Source organism: Narcine bancroftii, chromosome 1 (assembly GCF_036971445.1).
Source record: "Narcine bancroftii isolate sNarBan1 chromosome 1, sNarBan1.hap1, whole genome shotgun sequence".
In the NCBI taxonomy this organism is placed as follows: Eukaryota; Metazoa; Chordata; class Chondrichthyes; order Torpediniformes; family Narcinidae; genus Narcine; species Narcine bancroftii.
The window spans coordinates 76,374,246-76,397,252 of NC_091469.1; the positions used below are offsets into that span (position 1 = coordinate 76,374,246).

At 39.2% G+C, this 23,007-nt stretch overlaps 1 protein-coding gene and 1 long non-coding RNA gene across 4 annotated transcripts in view; one reads left to right on the forward strand and one right to left on the reverse strand.

The window, feature by feature from the left end:
- Window positions 1-23,007, forward strand: part of LOC138760002 (guanine nucleotide-binding protein G(q) subunit alpha) — a 226,903-nt gene that overhangs the window by 168,318 nt on the left and 35,578 nt on the right. For all 3 annotated transcript variants that reach the window (XM_069930450.1, XM_069930454.1, XM_069930448.1), the window contains one exon: window positions 9,644-9,798. In XM_069930450.1, the coding sequence (XP_069786551.1) occupies window positions 9,644-9,798 (155 nt within the window). The remainder of the gene's footprint in view (window positions 1-9,643; window positions 9,799-23,007) is intronic.
- On the reverse strand, window positions 2,320-5,220 carry LOC138760067 (uncharacterized). Its single transcript, XR_011355370.1, has 3 exons — window positions 5,109-5,220; window positions 3,805-3,859; window positions 2,320-2,555 (listed from the first exon to the last, which is right to left on the reverse strand). It is a non-coding gene; the product is annotated as an uncharacterized lncRNA (long non-coding RNA).

The following is a 23,007-nucleotide window of genomic DNA, read 5'->3' on the forward strand; positions in this document are numbered from 1 at the left end:
TCTTCTTCTGTAAAATAGGTGTAACATAATATGGTAGGTTACATGATTTTTTTGGTGGCATTAAACAGCTGATCAGTGACCATTGATCCTTAAAAAAAAGTGCTAACTATATTGTTAGGGGTCCAGAGAACCCCAAAACCCAGCAGCAATAAATATTCATCAAGACAAATGATTACTTTCACAAAAGTTACTTTTAATTTTATTTAAGCATGAAAACAGGATCAAACTTTAACTTATTACTATTAACTTAGCTTAACTTAAACCCCTTCTAATTCTAAGCACACATGTATGCACTGTGTATAAGTTCAAAAGTTCTTTGATTTACAGTCAAATTTCACTTCTCACTCTTCCAAGTTCACCGGTACCAGGCAATTCTTATACTGTGCACAGAATTTAACATTTATGAATGTTCACCAAGCTCTGGTGCTTAAAGGTAATTGGTTACCACTCAAGAAGATTCTTGTTGGTATCAGAGAGGTTTGATGCTCATTGGACACACACAAACTGATTCCCTCCGATCAGCCACTTCAGTGTCTTGCCGAAGAAACTTGCCCCATCAGGGTTTTTGAATTGATAACCTCTTCTGCAGGTCACCACAGAGTTCCTCTTGCTTCTGTTATTTCAGGTGAAACACTCTAGCCAGCCATTTCCTCTTGTATGGACCACAAGGGTTTTCAATAGGCTGAACTCAGAACTCACAACCTGTCTTCAAAATGGGGTTTCAACAAGCTGCCAGCTTGCCATGCCTGCAGAAACTAGTTCTCTCTCTTTCTCTCTCTCTCTCTCTCTCTCTCTCTCTCGGAGAAAGCCTGTTTGGTCTCCTTTCTCACTCTCTCTGCTTGGAAAACCACATGACCTTAGAAGAGCAAACTGCAAACAGACAGACTGCGGTACCGGACCTAAACTTCTGAGGCTGTTCATCTGTTGCTTTCAAAACAATAACCCATTAATCCACAGCATCAGTCCAATTAACACCAACTTGTGAAGTCTGTTTAGCTCAGGTTCTTCTATTTGCACCTCCCTGTGAAAACCTCTAGCAAAGTAGTTTTTATTGTCTTTACAAAGGCGCTGGGCCTGGAGTGTCTGGTTTGAGCAAAGCTCTTGCATTTTAAATGAGATGTTTTGTGAAGTGTTTGTGTTTGTTTTTGACCTACACTAAACCCCCACCCCCATAAATATCTCCTTCACAAACATATCTATATACAATATAAAATAGGATATAATCCATCACAATATACAGTACAACTCCATATTTCTGAAATGATTGGGGCCAGACCTATGCTGAATAACTGAATTTTTTGGATAACTGTTCGTTTTTTGAAAACAGCCCAGTAGCAACAGCAAATTACTTGTATCACCTCTTTAAACAACAACAAACAACAGGGTAAGGCTTTTTTAAGCATTAAAATAATGTTTAATTCTCACCAAATAAATGCTGGCCACCGCCGATCCCCAAAACATCCGCAATACTTCCGCCAATCCCCAGGGAGGCTTCCCAGGCCAGTAGAAGACTCACTGGTGAGTCGGTGTGCTCCTGTCTCCCTGTGGGCTTGTTGAAGCAGGAGCTGTTCCAGCTTCGGATCCTGGTTCTCAATGTTGGAGCCAGGGGCATAGCTAAGGAGAGAGCAGGGGGAGCAACCCCAACCCAACGGCTCTCCTGCACCACATATTTTTGAACCGTGCTTTGAGACCACAGTATCACACTTCAAAATCAGGTGCCACTAAATCCCTCAGCCTATACTGGAGCTCCCGATGCCCTTCCAGTGTGAGTGTGCCGAGGGGAGAGTTCGGAATCAGCGTCGGGAGTTACAGTGGAGGCTGAGGGGAGGGTTTGGACTGAGTGCCTCCAGGCAATGGAACCTCTCTTTGCACAGTGTAGTGGCCAAAATGTGTAATTCTTTTATTTACTCTGTTAGTCGGCCTCCCATTTGGTTCCTGCAAGCATTGGAGGTGTCCCGAGTTGGTTTTACTTTCTACGGCCATCTTTGTTATTGTGTTCATGCGCGGTTCCAGGAGCATGTGCAGTGTGTTCAGGTGTTGGAGTGCCGGCTGGAGCATGTACAGTGCATTCGGGCATTGTTGTGCTGGTAGGAGCATGCATGGCGGGGCAGAATGTGAATCGGGAGTTCAGATAGTATATTATCAACATGGAACCATAGAGAAGGGTGAGTGAAATGCTCATAACTTTAGTTGACCATGAACATAAATGTTACTGGAAGTGTATATAGTTCTTATTTATGGATATTTAATTTCAACGTTAAAGAAGATCATTTCAAGTTTACATTGTTAAATAAAAGACTAAAATACATCTGGACTTGTATTGAAAGTAATTGAAAATGTGTCACTAATAAGTGTCTCACTTCGCCTTCAAGCGACCACTTATTGGATCAAAATCACTATTACGGAGCTCGAACTCTGCCAGGTGCTCATTCACGTCCAGGCCAAGATCCTCATCAAAGTTGACCGAGGTGTAGCAGCATTTCCTATTTGCCTATAATCTGTTATCCAAATCAGCCGTCTGATCCCATGAGTTCTTATAATGCCCCAAGAGACATCTTTTTAAAAGGGTAAAAGAACAAATAATTAGATTCACCAACTCTGTTAGCTGCAACCTTAAAAATCTCCCAACAGTTTTATGATTCACCTTGCATATATGCTGATGCCCACTGGGATAAGGGATTCTTCTGACTGCTTGTGGCTGGGAGATAGCAGCACGTAGTTTGAGAGGGAGAATTGGAGAGAAAAGTCAATAGGCGTTGGTAAAGAAGAAATGGAAAGAGAAAGGGGAGAGAGTTACCGGAAACGAGGACAATTATCTTTCTTATTTAATGTCAGGTGAATTTTTCAACTTGTGATGTAATTTCCAGGTCCAAAATTTTTTGGATGACTGAAGATTTCAGATAATCCGATTTTGGATAATTGAAGTTGTACTATCACATAAATATTTTTTACATGTTTGTTTAAAATTTAGAAAAATAGTGACTTTTTATAAGCAAAGTTCATTTCAGGATGTAATCTATTGATAATAATTATGTGTACAAGACATAGTTTGATTCAATTTAAAGTTAAACTGTCTCGAATTTATCCTGATATCAATCCATTCTGTGATTAATGTAAAATTTTTGAAGCCTCTTTGGACCCATGATCCAAATAAGGAAAATTTTGGACAGATTTTTTTTACAACCTTTTCAGATATCTTCAGGATGAATCTTGAATCCTGTCCGTTGAGAGCAATATTTGGTTTCTCCAAGGATGAGAATATAAATTTAACATCAAATTAAAGACAAGTTTTAGCATTTTCTACATTAGTGGCCAGAATAGAAATCCTGTTGAAATGGAAAGATGATTTTCCACCTAACCACTTGCAATGGTTACAGAAAACCATGTCCTTTTTGAGTCAAGAGAAAATTAGATAATGTCAGGAAAATTAAGGTCATGTTTGATAAGACATGGGGTCCATTTATGGTTTAGTACCACAATTTGAATAATTAAGGTACACAGATGTGGTAGATTGGTATGTTTTGCTGGACCCCGGAGATTGCTGCTCGATTCCAAGGCTGCGAATTATATTAATTCATCCTTGTTTAGTAAGAGGGGTTAGAGCAACTGTTTTTTTCATTTAGTTAGTTTTTTTCTTTTTCTCTTTCTTTATTTTGGGGCAATAAATACTTATGGGTTTGATTGTGATTTCATATTCTATCATCAATGTACAATATGATCATTGTACTTAGTTCTTCAGGCACCTACTATGTATATGTTTTCGATTAAACTCAATATAAAAGTACTTTAAGCAAGATAGTATACCATTACTAGATGTTAGTGATCCATACAACTGAGGCCTGACCAAAGCTTGCATCACCTAAAATGACAGAAGGAGAAGACGAAATGAACTGACCTAGAATGTAAAAGTAGAAGACACAAATTTTCTTGTTTATTTTCATTGTGTGATGACATTTTAATGGGTTTAATGTATCATATATGTTGAATGTTGAGTGGGTAGGGAGGGGGGGTGAAGGAGGGAGGGAAGGGAGGGGGGAAAAGGGGAGAAAATGATACTCTATATTCAAGAGGGAAATGTTTGTATTTTGGTCAGTATGGTTCATAGTGTGAAAAATACATTTAAAAAAAAACATCAAAAAAAAAAGAAAGGGGAGGTCCATGTTATGCCATGTCATAAATTAGCATTGAGCACTCTGGATGTAGGACTGACTGCAACATTCAGGCCGGGAATATTATGACTAAATTGGGAAGATTAGGAGTGGAGGTGGAGAACAAGTAAATAATTTCTTGTTGTGTCCAAGCTTTTGCAGGTTATATGTACATTATGTATATATACATATGTATGTTTATGTATATTATTATTCATTATTTTTGTTGAAGCCATTTTGTGTGTTTGTTGAAAATACCACAGCAATCCTAAAGAGATCTCAAGCTAGAACTAATTGGATCTGCTCCATTTACAGTTGAATGAAATGTTTGCAGTGTTTAGTGAAATGTGTTTGTGAAGTTGTTACATTTTGAAAACTGTGATTTTTGCACCTGCAATAATTTCATTCTATGTTATTCTCACTGGAGATTAAAGGGCATCAGTGGGAGGCCTCTGAAGTCTTTCACTCAAGTTACTTTGTAGAATTTATAATGAAGCATGTAATGTGATATTGAGCGAACTTTCACTATAAGAGAAGATTGAGTTTCATGAATTAATTACATGACTTCTTCTCACTATCTGAGAGATATAAAATAAACAAAATGCATGGCAAAGAGAGCATGAACTCCTTCAAATCAAAGTCTTCTGAAGAATGATATTGTTAAGGAACAAAATTAATAGAATAGTGTTCATTTGATATCTTGAATTTGTTACGTCGCAGACCAACAGCAGTTATTTTTAAAACAATATATTTATTAATAATTAATAATATAACATCTCACTTAAATCTATCGTATGTGTGTGTGTGTGTGTGTGTGTGTGTGTGTGCGTGTGTGTGTGGAATACCAAATCATTACCAAATACCAATCCTGTGTTAAAACACAGAATTTTAAACTGATGCCCAGGAGAAAGTACAAAGGTGGTGGTGATAGACTGAATGATCAGACGGCTGAAAACTTACAAATCCTTGTCGAGTTTGTTCCAGAGATATATCCTTTCATACGAATGTCACACGTCCTCTTTTCCTTGTGTAGTGGAAAGAAAACATGACGTCCACGATGCTTCCAAAACCTAGGCATAGGTCAATCAAAATAACGATCACGATCCAATGCAGGAATTCGCCTGCTTCCTCTATCTAGATATGGGTCATGGTCACAGTGGTTCAATAATTCCCCTAACAAGGAGAATCAGCAGAAATGTCCATTTCCACACAGAGTCATTCCACCTCTGTGTTAATCAGATGGCTGGCTGATTCTGTTTCTTTAAGTGCCCAATCACATAACTCATAATCACATGACCCTCTCTCACCATCTATTTTTTTTCTGAATAAACAACCATTATTCTTTTGTTCTTCCAGAGCAAAAACTTTTTATAGTTTGGACCTGATGGCGCCATACAGTCTGTAAATGTTGTGAAAACTCTAAATGGATGCAGCCTGCACCAACGCCCAAAGAGACACTAAATAAAACAGGATCTTGTAATAACTTCTACTGATCTTTGAGTTGAGAGGTTGTTTGGAAAGGACACTCAGTGTGGTCTGAATGTGGCATAAATATAGATCATTAACTAGGATGGGTGAGGGTAGTTGAACAAAATTTATTATAATGCAGGAAGGCAGACTGATGCATGTGCTATTTATTTGAATGTGGCCTGTATTTCCTTTACTCCTCATTCCCCCTGCTGGTAAGACAGGACTATGACGATTCACGACAGACATACAGAGATTCTTTGTGCAAATACAGTATTGTTTTTAATCTTGTATACCCTTTGAGTCTACTTGTCAGGGTTTATAGCCAAGTACAGTTGTACTGATTAGTAAGTATTGTTTAATGCACAAAATGTTTTCATGAAATAACAAAATGCCTGCTTAAAAAGTTCACTTTGGCAGGCATTGGATGGGTAACATTTCCTCAGTAAATTGCAATCTTCAAGATTTACTGTTTCATGGTGATGTGTTTGAAAGTTTAAATTAAAACATTTAAATTATTCAGAGAAGCCACACTAGCCTCTTTCACACTTGCAAGTGATCCCAAGAATTAACCGTCAATTGGACTTTAAAGTGTCTAGTGTGAAAGCAAAACCAGCTCAACGCTGGCATCAGATGACATCATCTCATACCAGAAATAGACTTCCTCAGTCCCAGTACAATCCCTGGCATTTGTAGGCGCCAGCAATGCAATCAGGCAAGTGTGTAAAGGGTAATTGCATTGTGGGATTGAAATGACCCAAGTTTTTGCAGGAACGTGAAGAAAAGATTAAAATAAAGGTATAAACTTTATACCTTTATGCCATGGGAAAGTCGCAGCAGGAGAAAGAGAGAGGGTGGGGTGGGGGGGGGGGCGGCGGGAATAGCAATTTTTAAACAGCATGGGAAAATTGGTAGCTCTATAGCCCACAATTTATAAAGACCGTGGGGAAAAACCAGTGGTAGACCTGACTTCCCAGAATGCCATGAGGCAGAGAAACCTCTCTATGAATGCTTCATGCATGCAGCCTTTTTTCTGGTGCATGGAATTCTGGGAGGGAAAGTCCTCCATCACTTTTTCCCTTGGTATTTATAAATTATGTGCGATAATGCTACCAACTTTCCCACGCCATATAAATTGTGCACTAAAGCATTACAAACCTTCCCATGCTATATAAATTGACCACTTTAGTGCTACCAACTTTCCCAGCCTATTTAAAAATTGTCTGCTATTACTGTTTGTTAGCACTTACCCATGGTCCCTTTTAAAGGTTTAAATAGGTCGGCACAACAACAACAGGGGCTGAAGGGCTCATAATGTGCTGTGCGTAAAACAATTGTAATTAGGAATGATTAATTTCGTTCAAATATAAGATTATAAACATTGATCAGGATTTAGGGCAGATCCATCATCGCTCGATGCTCCATGAGTAGAACAGTCCTAACCCTGGGGATGGCTGCATGCAAGTGAGAAAGCGTTCAGTGTCCCATTTAGGAGTGGTCAAGTGTGAAAAGCCAAACCCCCATTCCTATCCCAGGACATTGAGCGGCCAATTTAGTGGGATGCAAGTGTGAAAGTGCCTACTGCTTTGGATTTAAACACAGTCTCTCCATTGGATCCATTCTTTTTCTCCTCTTCCCCTCTCCCCCCCCCCCCCCCCCACCCTGGTTCTGTCAGGTGTCTCTTATATCTCTACATCATCTTACCAGATTCTAACACTGGCACACTTTGTCTTCTAATTTACCCATTCCTCCCTCTAGGACTCATCTTCACCTACCTGACTACTTTGCTTTTCTTGCTTCTCTCTCCCTTTTGTCTACCATCTATTGCCTCTGCCTATGTTGCTTCACCTCTCCCTAGTTTACCAATCCTACATGGGTCCATGGCCTACCCCTCCTATCCTGTCCTCTTTATACAAACTTCTCTTCTCCACATACTCAGCTTTTACCAAGGGTTTCAGCCCAGAATATCAACCATTCTTTTTCTCCCACTGATGCTGCTTGAATTGCTGCAATCACCGTCAGATTCCAGCCTCTGCAGGCTCCTGTGTGTTCCTTTGGTTGGTCCTATGAGGCACATAGGGAAAATCTTTTGTAATTTTGCTCAAGAGGAATGTCTAAATTATGAGATTAGTGCAAGAATCTATTGCCCTTATTTCTGTCTATTATGCTGTATTTATAGTGGTGTGAAGACTGGATGAGGGTGGAAGGAGAAATTTTCAACTCCCAAATCAAATATCTTTGCTAACTTCAGTCAATTTCACTATGGTTGTAGTAGCCATATGGTTAACAAAAAGGTGGACTCTGGCATGCCAGAAAGAATTCTCTTCCTCGATACTGAATTTCTCTCAGCCATTCTCAAGCCCCTTTTGCACTTACACTCCAGTAAATCGGCCGTTCAGTATCCCAGGATAGGAATTGGAGTTTGGCCTTTCACAGTAGACCACTCTTAACTGGGATACTGAACATTTTCACACTTGCAATGCAATTGCCCATTTAACACTCGCCTGATCTCAACGCCAGTGTCTGATTGTACTAGGGGTCGAGGCCGGCAATCCCCCACATGAGATGACGCTGGCATTGAGCAGATTTTACTCTCACACTTGCCACTTTAAGGACCAATTGGCGTTCGATTCCTGGGATCACTGGCAAGAGTGAAAGGGGCGTCGTCCAGAAGAGTTCCTGCACACAGCAGTAACAAGACCTAAATAGCTCAACATTTTTGCTGCAAGTTTTTTTTTTGAGGATAAAAGTGAGAGCTTCCATTGGAGGCAGGCAAATACAACAAATTGCAGAACTCAATATAGCATATGGAACAACGAATTCATGGGTCAAGGCCCGCTACATGCATTATTCTCTTTATTTTGTGTCAGCATGCCTTTTGCTTCCAGTTATGGGTATATTTTGTCAGAGGAAAAAGCCAAGTACAGTTAAACAAATTATTTATGTATCATACATCAAGTGTTCTCATGAATTAGCATGTTAAAAACAAGTGCTTGCTGAAAAAATTTAGCTCAGCTGGCAGGAGTTAATAGGTGAGTCATATAGCAAACAGATTTTTCAGTATTTCAATGCCAAAAAATTGCACTTAAATTAAAATAAAAGATGAAACGTGTCAGGGACATTGAATATCACAGAAGAAATGAAAAATTTCAGAGACTAATCTTCCAATATTCTGCAAGCATAGGTGTACAGGAAACATTGTAGCACCACATTTAAAGATTTTTTTAAAATTGCAGCTGCTGGAAATCTGAAACAAAAACAAATTTTTTGCAAACACTCAACAGGTCAGGTAGTATCTGTGCGAAAAATACTGCTCATATTTTGGGTTCAAGTTGTCAGAACGGAAAAGAGTGAATCAGTATCTTAAGGGCTGAATGCAGGTGCTCAACAAAGCAAAAGAATAGATGGTCCATCTCATCAATTTCCCACAACTCTGCTGTCATCTCCTCAGTCCACTTCTGGAAAATTTTGGAAATTCTGGAATTTTTATTATGTACTTCCTAAATCCTTGGTTAAAATGGCTCCTATTAATCTCACTCCACTCACTCACTGGCGATTGCATGCTGTTTCAGGTCGCATATAATAATTTACTAGAAGCAATTTGGCAAGACAACCATTCATCCTTTGGCAGATTGAGCCACAGCTCAGGACTGATATCCCTGATTTGAGGAAACTTCTAGTTATTACAGAGTGGGTACAATTTGGGACAATAATCATGAACACTTTTTTGTGTAGCCTGATATTCCTAGGATTATATCCTGTGCTAAAACTTAAATTGGGTGATAAATAGTCACACAAGATGTCCAACGATGGGATATCCGTCACCCTTTACTTCCTCTGAATGTTGCATGACCTGCCGAATTTCTGCACCATATTGAGTTTTGCACTTGACTCCAGCATCTGCAAACTTTCTTGTGTAACAGGAGCATTTATAGATTGTGTTTGATCTTGGATTTAGAAAGGAGTCTTGCAAAGCGTTAAGAACAATAAATGTCTTTCATTCACAATTTTCTTTCACTTCTTCACAGGCACATGCACAGCTTGTTCGTGAGATTGATGTGGAAAAGGTGACAACATTTGAAAACCCTTATGTGGATGCAATAAAATGTTTATGGGTTGACCCAGGCATCCAGGAATCCTATGACCGAAGAAGAGAATACCAGTTGTCGGATTCTACCAAATAGTAAGTTTATTAATCTAATTGATTCAGGAATGAAGTATATTTTTCTTAAACAATACTTTTTTAATCTCAGTTGGGAACAAAGATTGATTCACCATGTGTAGAAGAACACATTTTTATATTAAGGAGCTTAATACAAACAGAGGTTATCTGTGGTTGGGATAAATAACACATCCATTAATTAATTAAGTCCATGATGACATCATGGTGCAAAGGAGATTAAAAATTGAAATGCTGAAACAGTGATCTTCATGTGTAAACTTGCTGATGATCCATTAAATTTGTAAATTTGTAATCACAGGCTTATGAACAAAACATGAAATAAAATATCCAATCATAATATTGAATAAGAAGTTCACAAGGCTCTTTTAGGACTGGAGGGCTTAAGATATGGTGAGAGACTGGATAGGCTAGGATTATTTTCCCTGGAGTATAGCAAGCTTTGGGGGGGACCCTTTATAATGGCTATAAAAATCATGAGGGGACAGATCACTTGAATAGTTGGTACCTTTTCCCCAGGATAAGAGGGTTTGGAGGGCATAGATTTAAGGTGAGAGTGAAAAGATGGATAGGGAACTTTTTCACATTCAAAGTGAAATTGGTGGAACAAATTGCCTGAAGAAGCTGGAGAGGTGAGTATATTTCCGACATTTAAAAGTCATTTGGGACGCTCATGGAGAGGGAAAAATCAGAGGGATATCAGGCAAATGGGATTAGCTGAGATGGGGAACTTGGTTGACATCGATGAGCTGGGATAAAGGGCCTGCTTCTGTGAAGTATAATTCTAGGTTGGTAGAAATACTGATGTGCAATGGGAATCACTTTGATTTCCTCTTGAAGCAACATGGAACCAAAGGCATGTGACTTTTCTACTCACAGAATGAAAAATCTAGTTTTACGAGCGTGGGAAATGTATCATGCATTCCAAGGTGAGGAGTATTAACAGTGGGGAATGGAGAATGATTCCATTTCATAATTGGGTTCCAGAAAGTACGGTTGAGGTAACTCTAAGCTCTCGAGTCAGAAGACACAAGCTAGAGCAAAGTTTGTATGGATATGTAGGACTTTTGGATTTGGCCAAGGAAGTTGACATTTATATGGATTCTGGACTAGGATGATTGTATGAGATAATTAATCTGAAGCTCCAACCTGTAAATGTGAACCAGTTTATTTTGTAGGAAAAATGAGGAGTGATATATGTGGTGAGAATTTTAAAGGAATGCAAGAAGAATAGATTTTGGGATATCACAAATAATTTTTAAAGTGGCAAGATAAGTTTATTTTTTTTCACAGATAAGTTTATTTTTTTTCAAAGACATTGATTTCTTGACAGAAAAAGCATTAAATAAACACAAAGAAATTATGATGAATCTTTATTAGCATATTTAGACCTTCAGGTGGATTATTGTCATTGCGTATCGTAGGATGTAAACCTATGAAGGAGTGCAGACGAAACGTCATCAATTCATAGCCGAAATTCGTCTTTCATAAAATAACATAACAACAATTTACAGCACGGAAACAGGCCATTAGGCCCTTCTAGTCCGCACCGAACCAAACACCCCTCTCTAGTCCCACCTCCCTGCACAATGCCCATAACCCTCCATCTTCTTCTCATCCATATACCTGTCCAACCTTTTCTTAAATAATACAATTGACTCCGCCGCCACTATTTCTCCCGGAAGCTCATTCCACACGTCTACCACTCTCTGAGTAAAGAAGTTCCCCCTCATGTTACCTCTAAACCCTTTCAATTAAGACTTGTCAAAAATTGGAGAGGACAAATGCAAACTGAATGACAAAAGAACTAAAAGCGATTTGATATTTTAAAAAAATACTTTCCAAAAAGTTTGAAATGTGCTGCCTGAAAAGGCACCAGGAGTGGCATAAAAAACTTCATAAGTTAATTGGGAAAATGGGAAAAATGAAAATTCTTGGGACTGGTGGCAAAAGAGCAAGGAATCAAAGATTCTTTTAAAATTCTTTTAAAGAACCAGCCATCCAAGCAAACAAAAACAGAGAGCAATAGGATTGTTACTTTCTGTAATGTACTGGGTTTTTTCTATTTTTTATTCTGTAATATATTTGCATCACTGACAAAGTCAGCATTTGTTACCTATTCTAATTATCTAATTATTCTTGGGAAGGTGCCAGTAAACTACTATCTTGAATTGCAGCAGTTATTTGTTCCACAGAATTTAGACCTTGTTTCCATCGTTGCCTTACTATCAGAGTAAAGGTTGACAACACAAGCAATCAGGAGACAGATGATGTGAGCAGTGTAATTCCTGGATGTACTTGAAAACTAACTTTATATTGATGGATGATCTCACAAAGTAGCAGGATATGAATATCTGCAGTGAATATTTGTCAATTTGTCATTATGTCTAAACACATGTTTTGCACTGTTCTGCACTGTGGACCGGAGAGCACTGTTTCGTTGGGTTGTACTGGTACAATTAGATGACAAACAAACTTGAACTGAGCCCCAAAAACCTTGTCATTTACACTTTCCAATTTGAAGCATGAGAATTAAGACCAGAGGCCTACAATAACCAGACAGAGCCTGCTGCTGCCCTTTAAGTAATGATCTCAATTCAAAGCACTGTATAGTTTAACTCCAGAATTGTCTCATTTCGTTGCAATAATGGTTTCATTGGGTTTTTTTTCCCTTTAATTGGTTTATCTAAGGAGAGGGGTTTATTGGATCATGTTATCTATAAATATATTAACTGAAAAAAAATTTTGAACAATTGCCTGACAGACACAAAGACTTGCAGCCTGATTTAATTTTCATTCCTACTGTCCTTATGTAGCAGTAAAAATGCTTGGCTACACTTTTTCTCCATTAAACACCAACATATGGTTAACTGAGATAAAAGCTTCTTAGCAAAATACTTTTGAAGAGATTTTCATTCAGTAATGATCTGAGTAATGTCATCTGAGTAACGAGTGGCGACGTGGATCCATTCCAATTTGCCTACTGCAGCAACAGATCTATGGCAGATGCCATCTCACTGGTTCGACACAAAACCGTGGAACACTTGGACAGCAAAGATGCACACATCAAGGACGCTCTGAACACCTCACTACCCCACTGTGTAATTGAATTGTGAATTTACTCACTTCAAGATCCCAAACAATGCGGATTGGCAAGAACATCTCTTCCAAAAACTCCCTCCGTACTGGAGCATCACAGAGCTTTCCCCCTGCTCTACTCGCTTTATACCTATGACTGTGTGGTTCGGTATGACAGCAACATCGGTTACAAATTTGCTGACAATCCCACAAAAGTGAGCTGTATAAAAAGGAGCAATGAGTCAGTATACAGGAGGGAGATTTAAAACTTGGCTCAATTGTATACTAACAACAATCTTCCACTCCATGTCACCAAGACCAAGGAGCTGATTGTTGATTGAAGATCAAGCGTGTGTGATGTAGTAATCATTGGGGGGATCAGTGGTGGAGAGTGTAAGGAAATTTAAATTCCTGGAGTCCCTATCTCAAATGAAGTTACCTTTATTTATCATTCATACCATGGTCAAACAGTAAAGATGAGATAGTGTTTCTCCAGGTCCATGGAGCATATTTATATAAGTTAAAATAGAAGTTAAACACATAAACTATTAAATATTAAGACACATACTGTAAGAATCCCCGATACCATGCATATATGCATATATGTTCTAGGAATTCAGGAGTCTGATGGCCTGGGGGTGGGGGGGGGGGGGGGCGGGGTGGGGGGGTAAACTTGTCCAATCTGGACATAATGGCCCTTGCGCTGCAGTACCTCCTACCAGATGGCAGAATGGTGAACAATTTACTTGAGGGGTGTGTGGAGTCCTTCACAATGTTTCTTGCCTTTTGCCTGCATCGAGTGTTGTAGATGTTCTTTATGGTAGGAAGAGAGCCCCCAATTATCTTTTCCTCTGACTTCACGATCCTCTGCAAGGTCTTGTTGTCTGAGGAGGTACAGCTTCCTAACCAGGCGGTGATACATTTGCACAGGATCCTCTCAATACTGTTGAATCCTCTAGAATGTAGTGAGGATGGACGGTGGGAGATGAACTTTCCATGGCCTTCGTAGAAAGTAGAGGCACTGCTGGGCTTTCTTGGCTGTGGAGCTGATGTTAAGGGACCAGATGAGATTCCCCTCCAAGTGCACCCCAAGGAACTTGATATTCTTGTCAACCTCAATGGTGGAGCCGTCAATGGTCACCAGAGTGAAGTTTGTCTGGGCCCTCCTAAAGTTGACAAACATCTTTTTTGTTTTTTTTTAAACATTCTGATACAGGTTGTTGGCTCAGCACTTCATCCTTGCACGCTGACTTGTAATTCTTACTGATCAGGCCCACCACGGTTGTGTCGTCAGCGAACTTGATGATGTGATTTGAGTTGCGTTTAGCTACACAGTCGTGGGTCAGTAGAGTAACAGCAGTGGACTAAGCATTCAGCGCTGGGGTAGGGGTGTGATGGTCTTGGAGGTGCTTATTCCAATCCAGATTGCCAGAGGTCTCCCTGTCAGGAAGTCAAAAATCCAATTGCAGAGGGAGGCGTTTAGACCCAGTAGGTTCAACTTCTGTATCAGGTTCTGTGGTATGATTATGTTGAATGCTGGGCTGAAGTCAATAAACAGCATTTGAACATACGAGTCCTTATTTTCCAGGTGGTGGGTGAGGGGTAGATGGAGGGCGGTGGTGATGGCATCATCCATAGAGCAGTTGGGTCTGTATGTGAATTGCAGGGGGTCTAGTGTTGGGGGCAGTAGGAGCTTGATGTGCCTCATGACAAGTCTCTCAAAACATTGAGTGCAACAAGGTGGTATTTATTGAGGCAGGATGACTTCTTTGGCACAGGGACAATGGTGGTGGTTTTGAAGCACATTGGGACCATGGCGCTTCTCAGAGAGATGTTAACGATGCCAGTGAGAACTTCTGCTAGCTGAGCCGCACATCCCCTTAGTGCTCTGCTGAAAATGTTATCCGGTCCAGCAGCTTGCCTAGCTCACTCCTCATGTCGGCCACTGCAAGACACAGCACCTGGTCATTTGGAGGAGAGGTGGTCTTCTTTGTCGCAACGTCGCTTATTACCTCGAAATGCATGTAGAGGTTGTTCAGTTTGTTTGGGAGGGAGGCATCACCAGCACAGGCAGATGGTGTGGTCTTGTGGTTGGTAATGTCTTGGATGCCCTTTTACATGCGCCACATATCCTTGCTGTCCAGGGAGTGACTGTGAATGTGTTGGACACACGCACGCTTTGCTTCCCTGATGGCCTTAAACAGCTTGGCTTTTGCACTAGTTAGGGCATCCTTGTTATCCGCTCTGAAAGCAGCATCTTGGTTCCTGAACAGCCCACACACCTCCACAGTCATCCATGGCTTCTGATTGGATGAGTTTTGATGGTCTTGGGCACAGTGACATCATCTGAACACTTACTGATATAGCTGGTCACTGAGGCAGTATACTCCTCCAGATTGAGGCAGTCGCCACTGGTTGCTGCCTCCTTGAACATGTTCCAGTCAGTGTGCTCATTGCAGTCTTGGAGTGCATGAATAGACCCCACTGACCAGGTTTTAACCTGTCCAAAACTGGTCTGGAGCATCTGACAAGTGGTCTGTATATTGAGGTTATCATTGCAGAGATTTGGTCTTAGTATCCGAGGTGGGTGCGGGGCTCCACCCGATACGTACCGGAAATGTTCGTATACACAAGGTCCAACGCATTCGTCCCTCTCGTAGCAATGAAATTGATGTAGCCCTGCCTTGAGGTTCGTCTGGTAAAATTTCCCTTCGATAATTATCAGTTCATCAGGGTGTGCGGTCTGCAAATCATTTATAGCCTCATACAGTCCCCAAATCGCTCCCTTAGCATTAGCGCCAGGGGGAATGTACACTGCTACTATGAGGACCATGGTGAATTCCTGTGGTAGATAAAATAGTCTACATCTGACAGCTACAAATTCTACCAGCATTGAGCAGTGATCGGAGACTCATGTCGAATTCTTACACCTTTCTCTGTTAATGTAAACACACAGGCCACAGCCAGGACCTTTGACACACAGGGCAGCTTCTCTGTCAACCGAAAATAAAGTGAGCCTGTCCAGCTGAATGGTGGGGTCTGGGATCCTGTTGCTGAGCCATGTTTCGGTGAAAACCAAAGCACAGCAGCCCCTGTATTCACACTGCACAGACCTCTGGAGTCGGATATCATCTATTTTGTTTACCAGGGAACAGACGTTGATAAGCAGGATGGACGGGAGAGTCGGAAGGCAGAGTTTCGCCTTCAGCCTAGAACGAACCCTGCTCGCTTACCACGCTTCCTCCACCTCGTGCACTGCTTCCTTCTTCTACGCGATCCCGTGGCTTTTAGGCCTCATCCCTGCAGAAGCCTGTGGTTGCATAGCTTGACTACAGATCTTCCTGGAAATGAATAGATACATTTCTAACTAATTTTAAATACTGTGAGCTATATCGAAGGGTAGTCATGACTTTAATAACTAAAACTATGTAACTTCATAACATTTTAACTCTACTGTTAAAATATAATTTAAAGAAAACAAAAACAAAACTACAGGTGTCCTAGAGTTGGACTCAACACACTTATGTCATTGTGAAGAAAGCACACTAAAGCCTGTACTTTCTCAGGAATTTGCAGAGGTTCGGTATGACATCAGAAACTGTGGCAAACTTCGAAGGTGTGTTGACAGGCTGCATCACAGCCTGGTATGGGTACATTAACACCTCCCAGCTGAAAGCCCTACGAAAGATAGTGGAAACAGCCCAGTACATCACAGGTAAAACTCTCCCCACCATCAAGAAAATCTAAAGGAAATGCTGCCATTAGAGAGCATCAGCAATCATCAAGGATCCACACCATCCAGGACATGCTCTGCTCTCGCTGCTGCCATCAGGAAAGAAGTATAGGTGCCACAAGACCTGTACCAGCAGTTCAGGAACAGTTGCTACCCCTCCACCACCACTCTTAAACAACAGACTCATTCAGAGACTCATTTAAGTACTTTTATTTTGCACATTATTTATTGCTTTTTTTTTCTATATTTGCACTGTCAGTTTGCTTACATGTCTTTGTTTACATTTCTCTCTTTTGTATACATATCTTTTTTGTTGCAAATAGTTTACACTACTGATAAGTAGAAATTCTGCCTGGCCTGCAGGAAAAGGAATCTCACGGTTGTATGTGATGTTGTGTATATACTCTGACAATAAATTTGAAATTGAATTAATATAATTTCCTTTCAAACAGTAATAAAATAATTCATTGTCATTTTCTGAAAGATGGAGAAATGGACATGGTACATTTTCTTGACACCCATACCTTGAGAAAATACGAGGGAAAATAACTGTAAGAATGCATTAAATACTGAAAATATTCTGAGTTTTATGGACATTTCAACATAATTATAACTTAAGAGTGGCATGGTTAATGGAATGCTATTACAGCACCAGTGACTCAGGATCAAATCCATTGGTATCTGTAAGGATTTTGTACGTTCTCCCCATGTCTGTGGGGGTTTCCTCTGGGTGCTCCACTTTCTTCCCACAATCCAAATCATATGGAGTTAAAAAGTGAACTGGTCACATGGATGTATTTAGGGCAGCACACAAATGTGAGCAAGAAGTACTTGTTACAGTGCTCTATCTCGACTTCAATTAAAAAAAATCATTAAAATTAAAAAAAAAATAAATTGACTACCTTAGTTTTGGAATGATCAAATACCCAAAGAAGCTCAACATTTATCAGAGGTAAATTGGTAAAAGTAAATCTTAAAGATGCACTGAGAAAAATACAGGGAGAGTAGGCAAAAGTCAAAATGGTTTTGTGAAAGTGAGTTCATAATTGACCAGTTAAACAGAAAGATTTGCCGATGCTGTGATTGTTGTGCAGTACACTAAAGTGCTGGAGAAACTAAGGATCGACAGGAGTTAAGGGTAAGCAGTGTTTTGGGACTGAGTCCTTCATCAAGGTACGAGCATAAAGCAGGTAGGCACCTGAATAAAAATGTTGAGGGGAGGAGAACAGGCAACAGGTCTGATGGATGGATAGAGGTGAGAGGGAAGAAGAGAAAAAAGGTGAGACGTGATGGGGGAGAGGTTAGCTTGCTAAATGGACAGGGAAGAGATTAGGGAACTGGAGGAAAGGAGAGGGATAGGGATTGAGAGGAGAGGGGTCTAACGAAAAATGCAGGTCAATGTTAATGCCATTTGTTGAGTGAGTGCCCATCAGAATATTAGGTATTGTTTCTCCAATTTGCGCTGCCCTCGATTTGGCAGTGCATGAAACCATGGACTTGACATGTTGTCATGGCGGGGAATTGAAAAGGGTTGCCACTGAGAGATTCCCACTATTTCAGCAGACACAGCAAAGTTGCTCAACGAAGTGATCTCCCAGTCTGCATCCAGTCTCTCCATTGTGGAGGAGGCCATAACAGAAGCACTGAATGCAGTAGATGATTTCTGCAGATTCACTAATGATGTGCTGCTTACCTTGGAAGGCCTGTTTGTGGCCCCGAATGGTGATGAGGAGTTGGGGGCTCAAGTGTAGCATTTCTTGCAGTCATAGGCATAGGTACTGAGAGGCTGATGACTGGGAATGGATGACTGGAGAAGGGAGTCATGGAGGGAGCAGTCTCTGTGGAAAGCAGAGATGGGAGGAGGAGAGGAGAAGTTGTTTGGTGCTGGGATCATGTTGTAGGTGGTGGAAATTGCAGATGATAATATGTTGGATGTGGATGCTGGTAAAGTTGTAGGTGAGGACAAGGGGAATACTGTCCTTGTTGCATTTCGGGGTAGAGGGGGCCAGGGCAGGTTGGCAGGAAATAAACAAGATGTGGGTAAGGGTCAATTTGATGGCAATAGAGGGAAAGCCACATTTTTTTGAAAGAAGACATGGAATGGAAGACTTCGTCCTGACAGCAGATGTGATGGAGGATATAGGAATAGAATCCTTACAGCGGACAGGGTGTGAAAAACTGTGACCGAGATAACTGTGGAAGTTGCTATGTTTGTAGAAAATGACCTTCAGAGAGTTTGTCTCCCAAGATGGAGACAGAGAGATCAAGAAAGGGAAGATTATTACCAGAAATGGATCAAGTGAATTTGCAATCAAAGTGAAAGTTAGTATTGAAGTGGATAAAGATGATGAGCATATCATGGGTGCAAGAGGCAGCACCAATGTAGTCATTGATGTTGCAGAGGAAGAGTTAAGGAGCCTTGCCTGTGTAGGATTTTAGCATGGATTGCTCCACAATGTCGACAAAAAGGCAGGCATAGCTAGGACCCATGCAGCTACCCCTTTGACTGAGAAAGTGTAATATTTGACCAATATATTCAAAATCTTTGAAGAACTAACATGCTGTTGACAAATAGGAACTGGTGGATGGACTGCACTTGGATTTCTTGAAGACGTGGTGTCATATCAAAAGTTATTGCAGAAGAGTTTCTGGAATATAAGATATTGGGATGAATATTGGATTGGCTGGCTTGTAGGGATAAAGAGTCGAAATAAATGTATCTTTTGTTTTGCAAGGACCTTATAGAAGTTTCTAAAATTACGAGAGGTTTAGAGACGGTAGATAATTTGTTAAAAGTAAAACATGGAAGTCTGCGGACACCATGGTTGAAGTTAAAAATGCAATGCTGGTGAAACGCAGCAGGTCAAACTGTTTCCTTTATATATCAAAGGTAAAAATACATAACTGATGTTTTGGGTTTGAGCTCTTCATCAAAGTATGAGAAAATACTGGCAGACGTCCAAGCAAAAGAGTCCAAGCAAAAGTTGTGTATTTTTATCTTTGCTGTAGATAGTTTGTTTCCTCACAGGAGTTACGGGGGTGGGGGAGGGGGGGGGGGTTGGTGGTGGTGTCAAACCTAGAGGGCATAGATTTAAGGTGAGAGGGAGATATTTAAAGAAGATACGAGGTGCAAAGTTTTCACACAGAGACCATTGATTTATATGGGAGAAACTACCAAGAGGAAGCGATACTGGCACAAACAATTATCATGTTTAAGAGGCATTTGGACAGGTACATGGATAGGAAAGGTGTAGTGACATGTGGGCCTCAGATGGATAAATCAGCTTTTTAAATTTTATCTAAGAGAGCCTCTCTTATTCCCAACAATATGTCATAAATGTTAAATATGGAACAAGTATAAAAAGATTGTCAAATAAAAATTACCTCTATTAAATTCTTATCAATGCTCTTAGGAAATGTATGTAATTGAGATCACAAAAAAAATCTGTAAATAACAAAAAATTAGTATTTGGTAAGCTATATTTAACTGACAGTTGTTCAAAAGAAGCAAGACTTCCCTCCATAAATAAGTTTTTAAAACATTTAATGCCTAATCTCTTCTTTGGCTTGGCTTCGCGGACGAAGATTTATGGAGGGGGTAAAAAGTCCACGTCAGCTGCAGGCTCGTTTATGGCTGACAAGTCCGATGCGGGACAGGCAGACACGGTTGCAGCGGTTGCAGGGGAAAATTGGTTGGTTGGTACATCAATAATGGAAGGTCTAAAGAAATAATTAGAAAAAATAAGACCAGAGAGAAAATCTCAGTAAACCAAAATGTTTTCTAAATTGTATCCAGATCCTCTAAGTATGTTTAACCACCAGGTTGTCAGTTATTTTATTTAAAGATATGGGAAGTAAGAAGAGAAATAATAGAAAAAATACGTAACAGAACTAGATTCCAAAGAGACCCATATTGAACAGTCTTCACAGATAATAGAAAATGACCAAAATGTAAGCTTTTGTATATTGACTGTCCAATAATAGAATCTAAAGTTTGATAGGCCTAAACCTCCATTCTTTTAAAGTTTTTGTAGATGGACTTTATGTAGGCGAGAGTATTTGTCCTTTCATATATAAGATAAGATTGAATCAAGGGAATAAAAAAAAAAGACAGGAATAAAAAAAGGCAAAGCCTGAAAATATATATAAAAATTTAGGTAAGATATTCATTTTAATAGTGTTGATTCGATCAACCAGCTGTAAAGAAAGGGACGGGCAATTTAATTAAAGTGAGAACATTTTCTTTGAATAAATGTTCATAATTTTTAGCAATTGATACACCAAAATAAGTAAATTGATTTCTTACAATCTTAAAATGAAGGTTAGCATTTATTGGTGCCAAATTATTCAAAGGAAAAAGTTCACTTTTATAAAATTTAACTTACAACCTGAAAATTGACTAAAATGAGAAAATAAATGAAGCACTGAAGGCAATGAAGTCTCAAGATTAGAAATAAAAAGCAATAAATAATCAGCATACAGCAAAATTTTGTGGGCAGTGCCCTTGTTTATAGTTCTGAAAATTAGTAAAAAGACAGGCAGAATGGGATAGATATAGTAATTTAATCCATTGAATAAAGTCAACCACAAAATTAAAAATTTCTAAGTCTTAAATAAATAATTCCATTCTACCTGATCAAAAGCCTTCTCTGCATCCAGAGATATCATAAATTCCAAGAGCTCCTTCGAAAGAGAATATATAATATTTAATAAATGGCATATATTGAAATGAGAATACAGATTTTTAATAAATCCAGTCTGATCTTCAGATATAATAAATGGCAAAATATTTTCATGTCTACGAGCCAAAACTTTGGATAGAATTTTAATGTCAATGTTAAGTAGAAAAATTTGCCAGTATGAAGATCATTTGACTGGGTTTTTATTCTTTTTTAAGAATTAATGAGATAGAAGAGTCTTAAATAGACTGTGGCAACTTGTTCAGTTTAAAAGAATCAGAAAAATCAGAACATAGGTGAGGTTTAAGTACTGAGGAAAAAACCTTAGAAAATTCTCCAGGAAATCCAGCAGGGCCTGGTAACTTCCCAGAATGTAATGAACATACAGTCTCGGCAATTTCTTCATGCTAAATAGGTTGGTCCAATTGCTTTTGATTAGCAACAGATAGTGCAGGAATATTCAATTGATGTAAAAAATTATTAATTCCAATATTATCCTTAAGAGAGTCGGAACTATACAGTTCAGAATAACATTCCTTAAAGGAATCATTTATTTCTAAATGATCAGTTGTCATAACACCATTAACTTTACAAATTTCTTAGATTTACCATTTGGCTACTAAAGCTTTACCTGTTTTATCTCCAAGAATACAAAAGTGACCTTTAGCTCTTAAAAGTTGGCTTTCGATTGGATACATTAGAAGTTCATGTTTAGTTTTAAATTCAACATGCCATTTATATAAATCGCCGTTTATATAAATCAGGGTCTGGAGCCTGAGCATACATTTGATCTAATTGTTTCAGTTGGTTAACTAAATCATTTTACTCTTTATTAGCCTTTTTCCTAATGCTTGCAGTATAAGAGATATTTTGACCTCAATAAAAGCCTTAAAAGCATCCCAAACAATAAGACTGGAAGTCTCTTCCACAGTATTTTTTCTGAAAATAGAGAGTAACTTGTTACTCCAAGAGCTTTAAAAATCCTTAATCAGATACTGAGATTGAATTAAAATGCCAATGTATATTTATGTGGGGGAGATCAGGAAAGTTTAAGATAACACAGGACCATGTTCGGAAATGACTATATTTTATATTCACAAGATTGAATTAGTGGAATCATTTGATTATCAGTAAAAAAATAGTCAATCCGCGAATATGTATGGTGAACATAAGAAATAAAGAATACTCCCTGTCTTCTGGATGAAAAAAAACACTAGACATCAATAATACCACTTTTTAATAAAAAAAAGATTGAATGAATAAAGCCGATTTATTCAAAGTGGCTGGCTTTGAAGACAAACATCCAAAATCGGATCTAACCAGCAATTAAACTGTCTTCCCATCACTAATGAATAAAGGTTCAGATCAGGCAAGAATAAAAAAATAGTTCAAAGAATCCAGGGACATCCACATTTGCAGCATAAACATTAGCAAACACCACCTGTTTATTCTACAATTTCCCTGTCACAATAACAAAGCGACCACTTGTATCTGATACAACATTGTGGTGAACAAAGTGTATTGTGTGATCTATTAAAATCGATATCCCTCTGGATTTGGCCTGTAATGATGAATGAAAATGCAACCGTTCCATCACCTAAAAAGGCGAGTGTTGTCATTATTACATGTATGCTTCTTGCAAAAATATAATTGGGACATAAGCAAAAAATCTTATTTCATTTTACAGTGTGATTTAACTCTTTGACATTAAAACTAATTAAC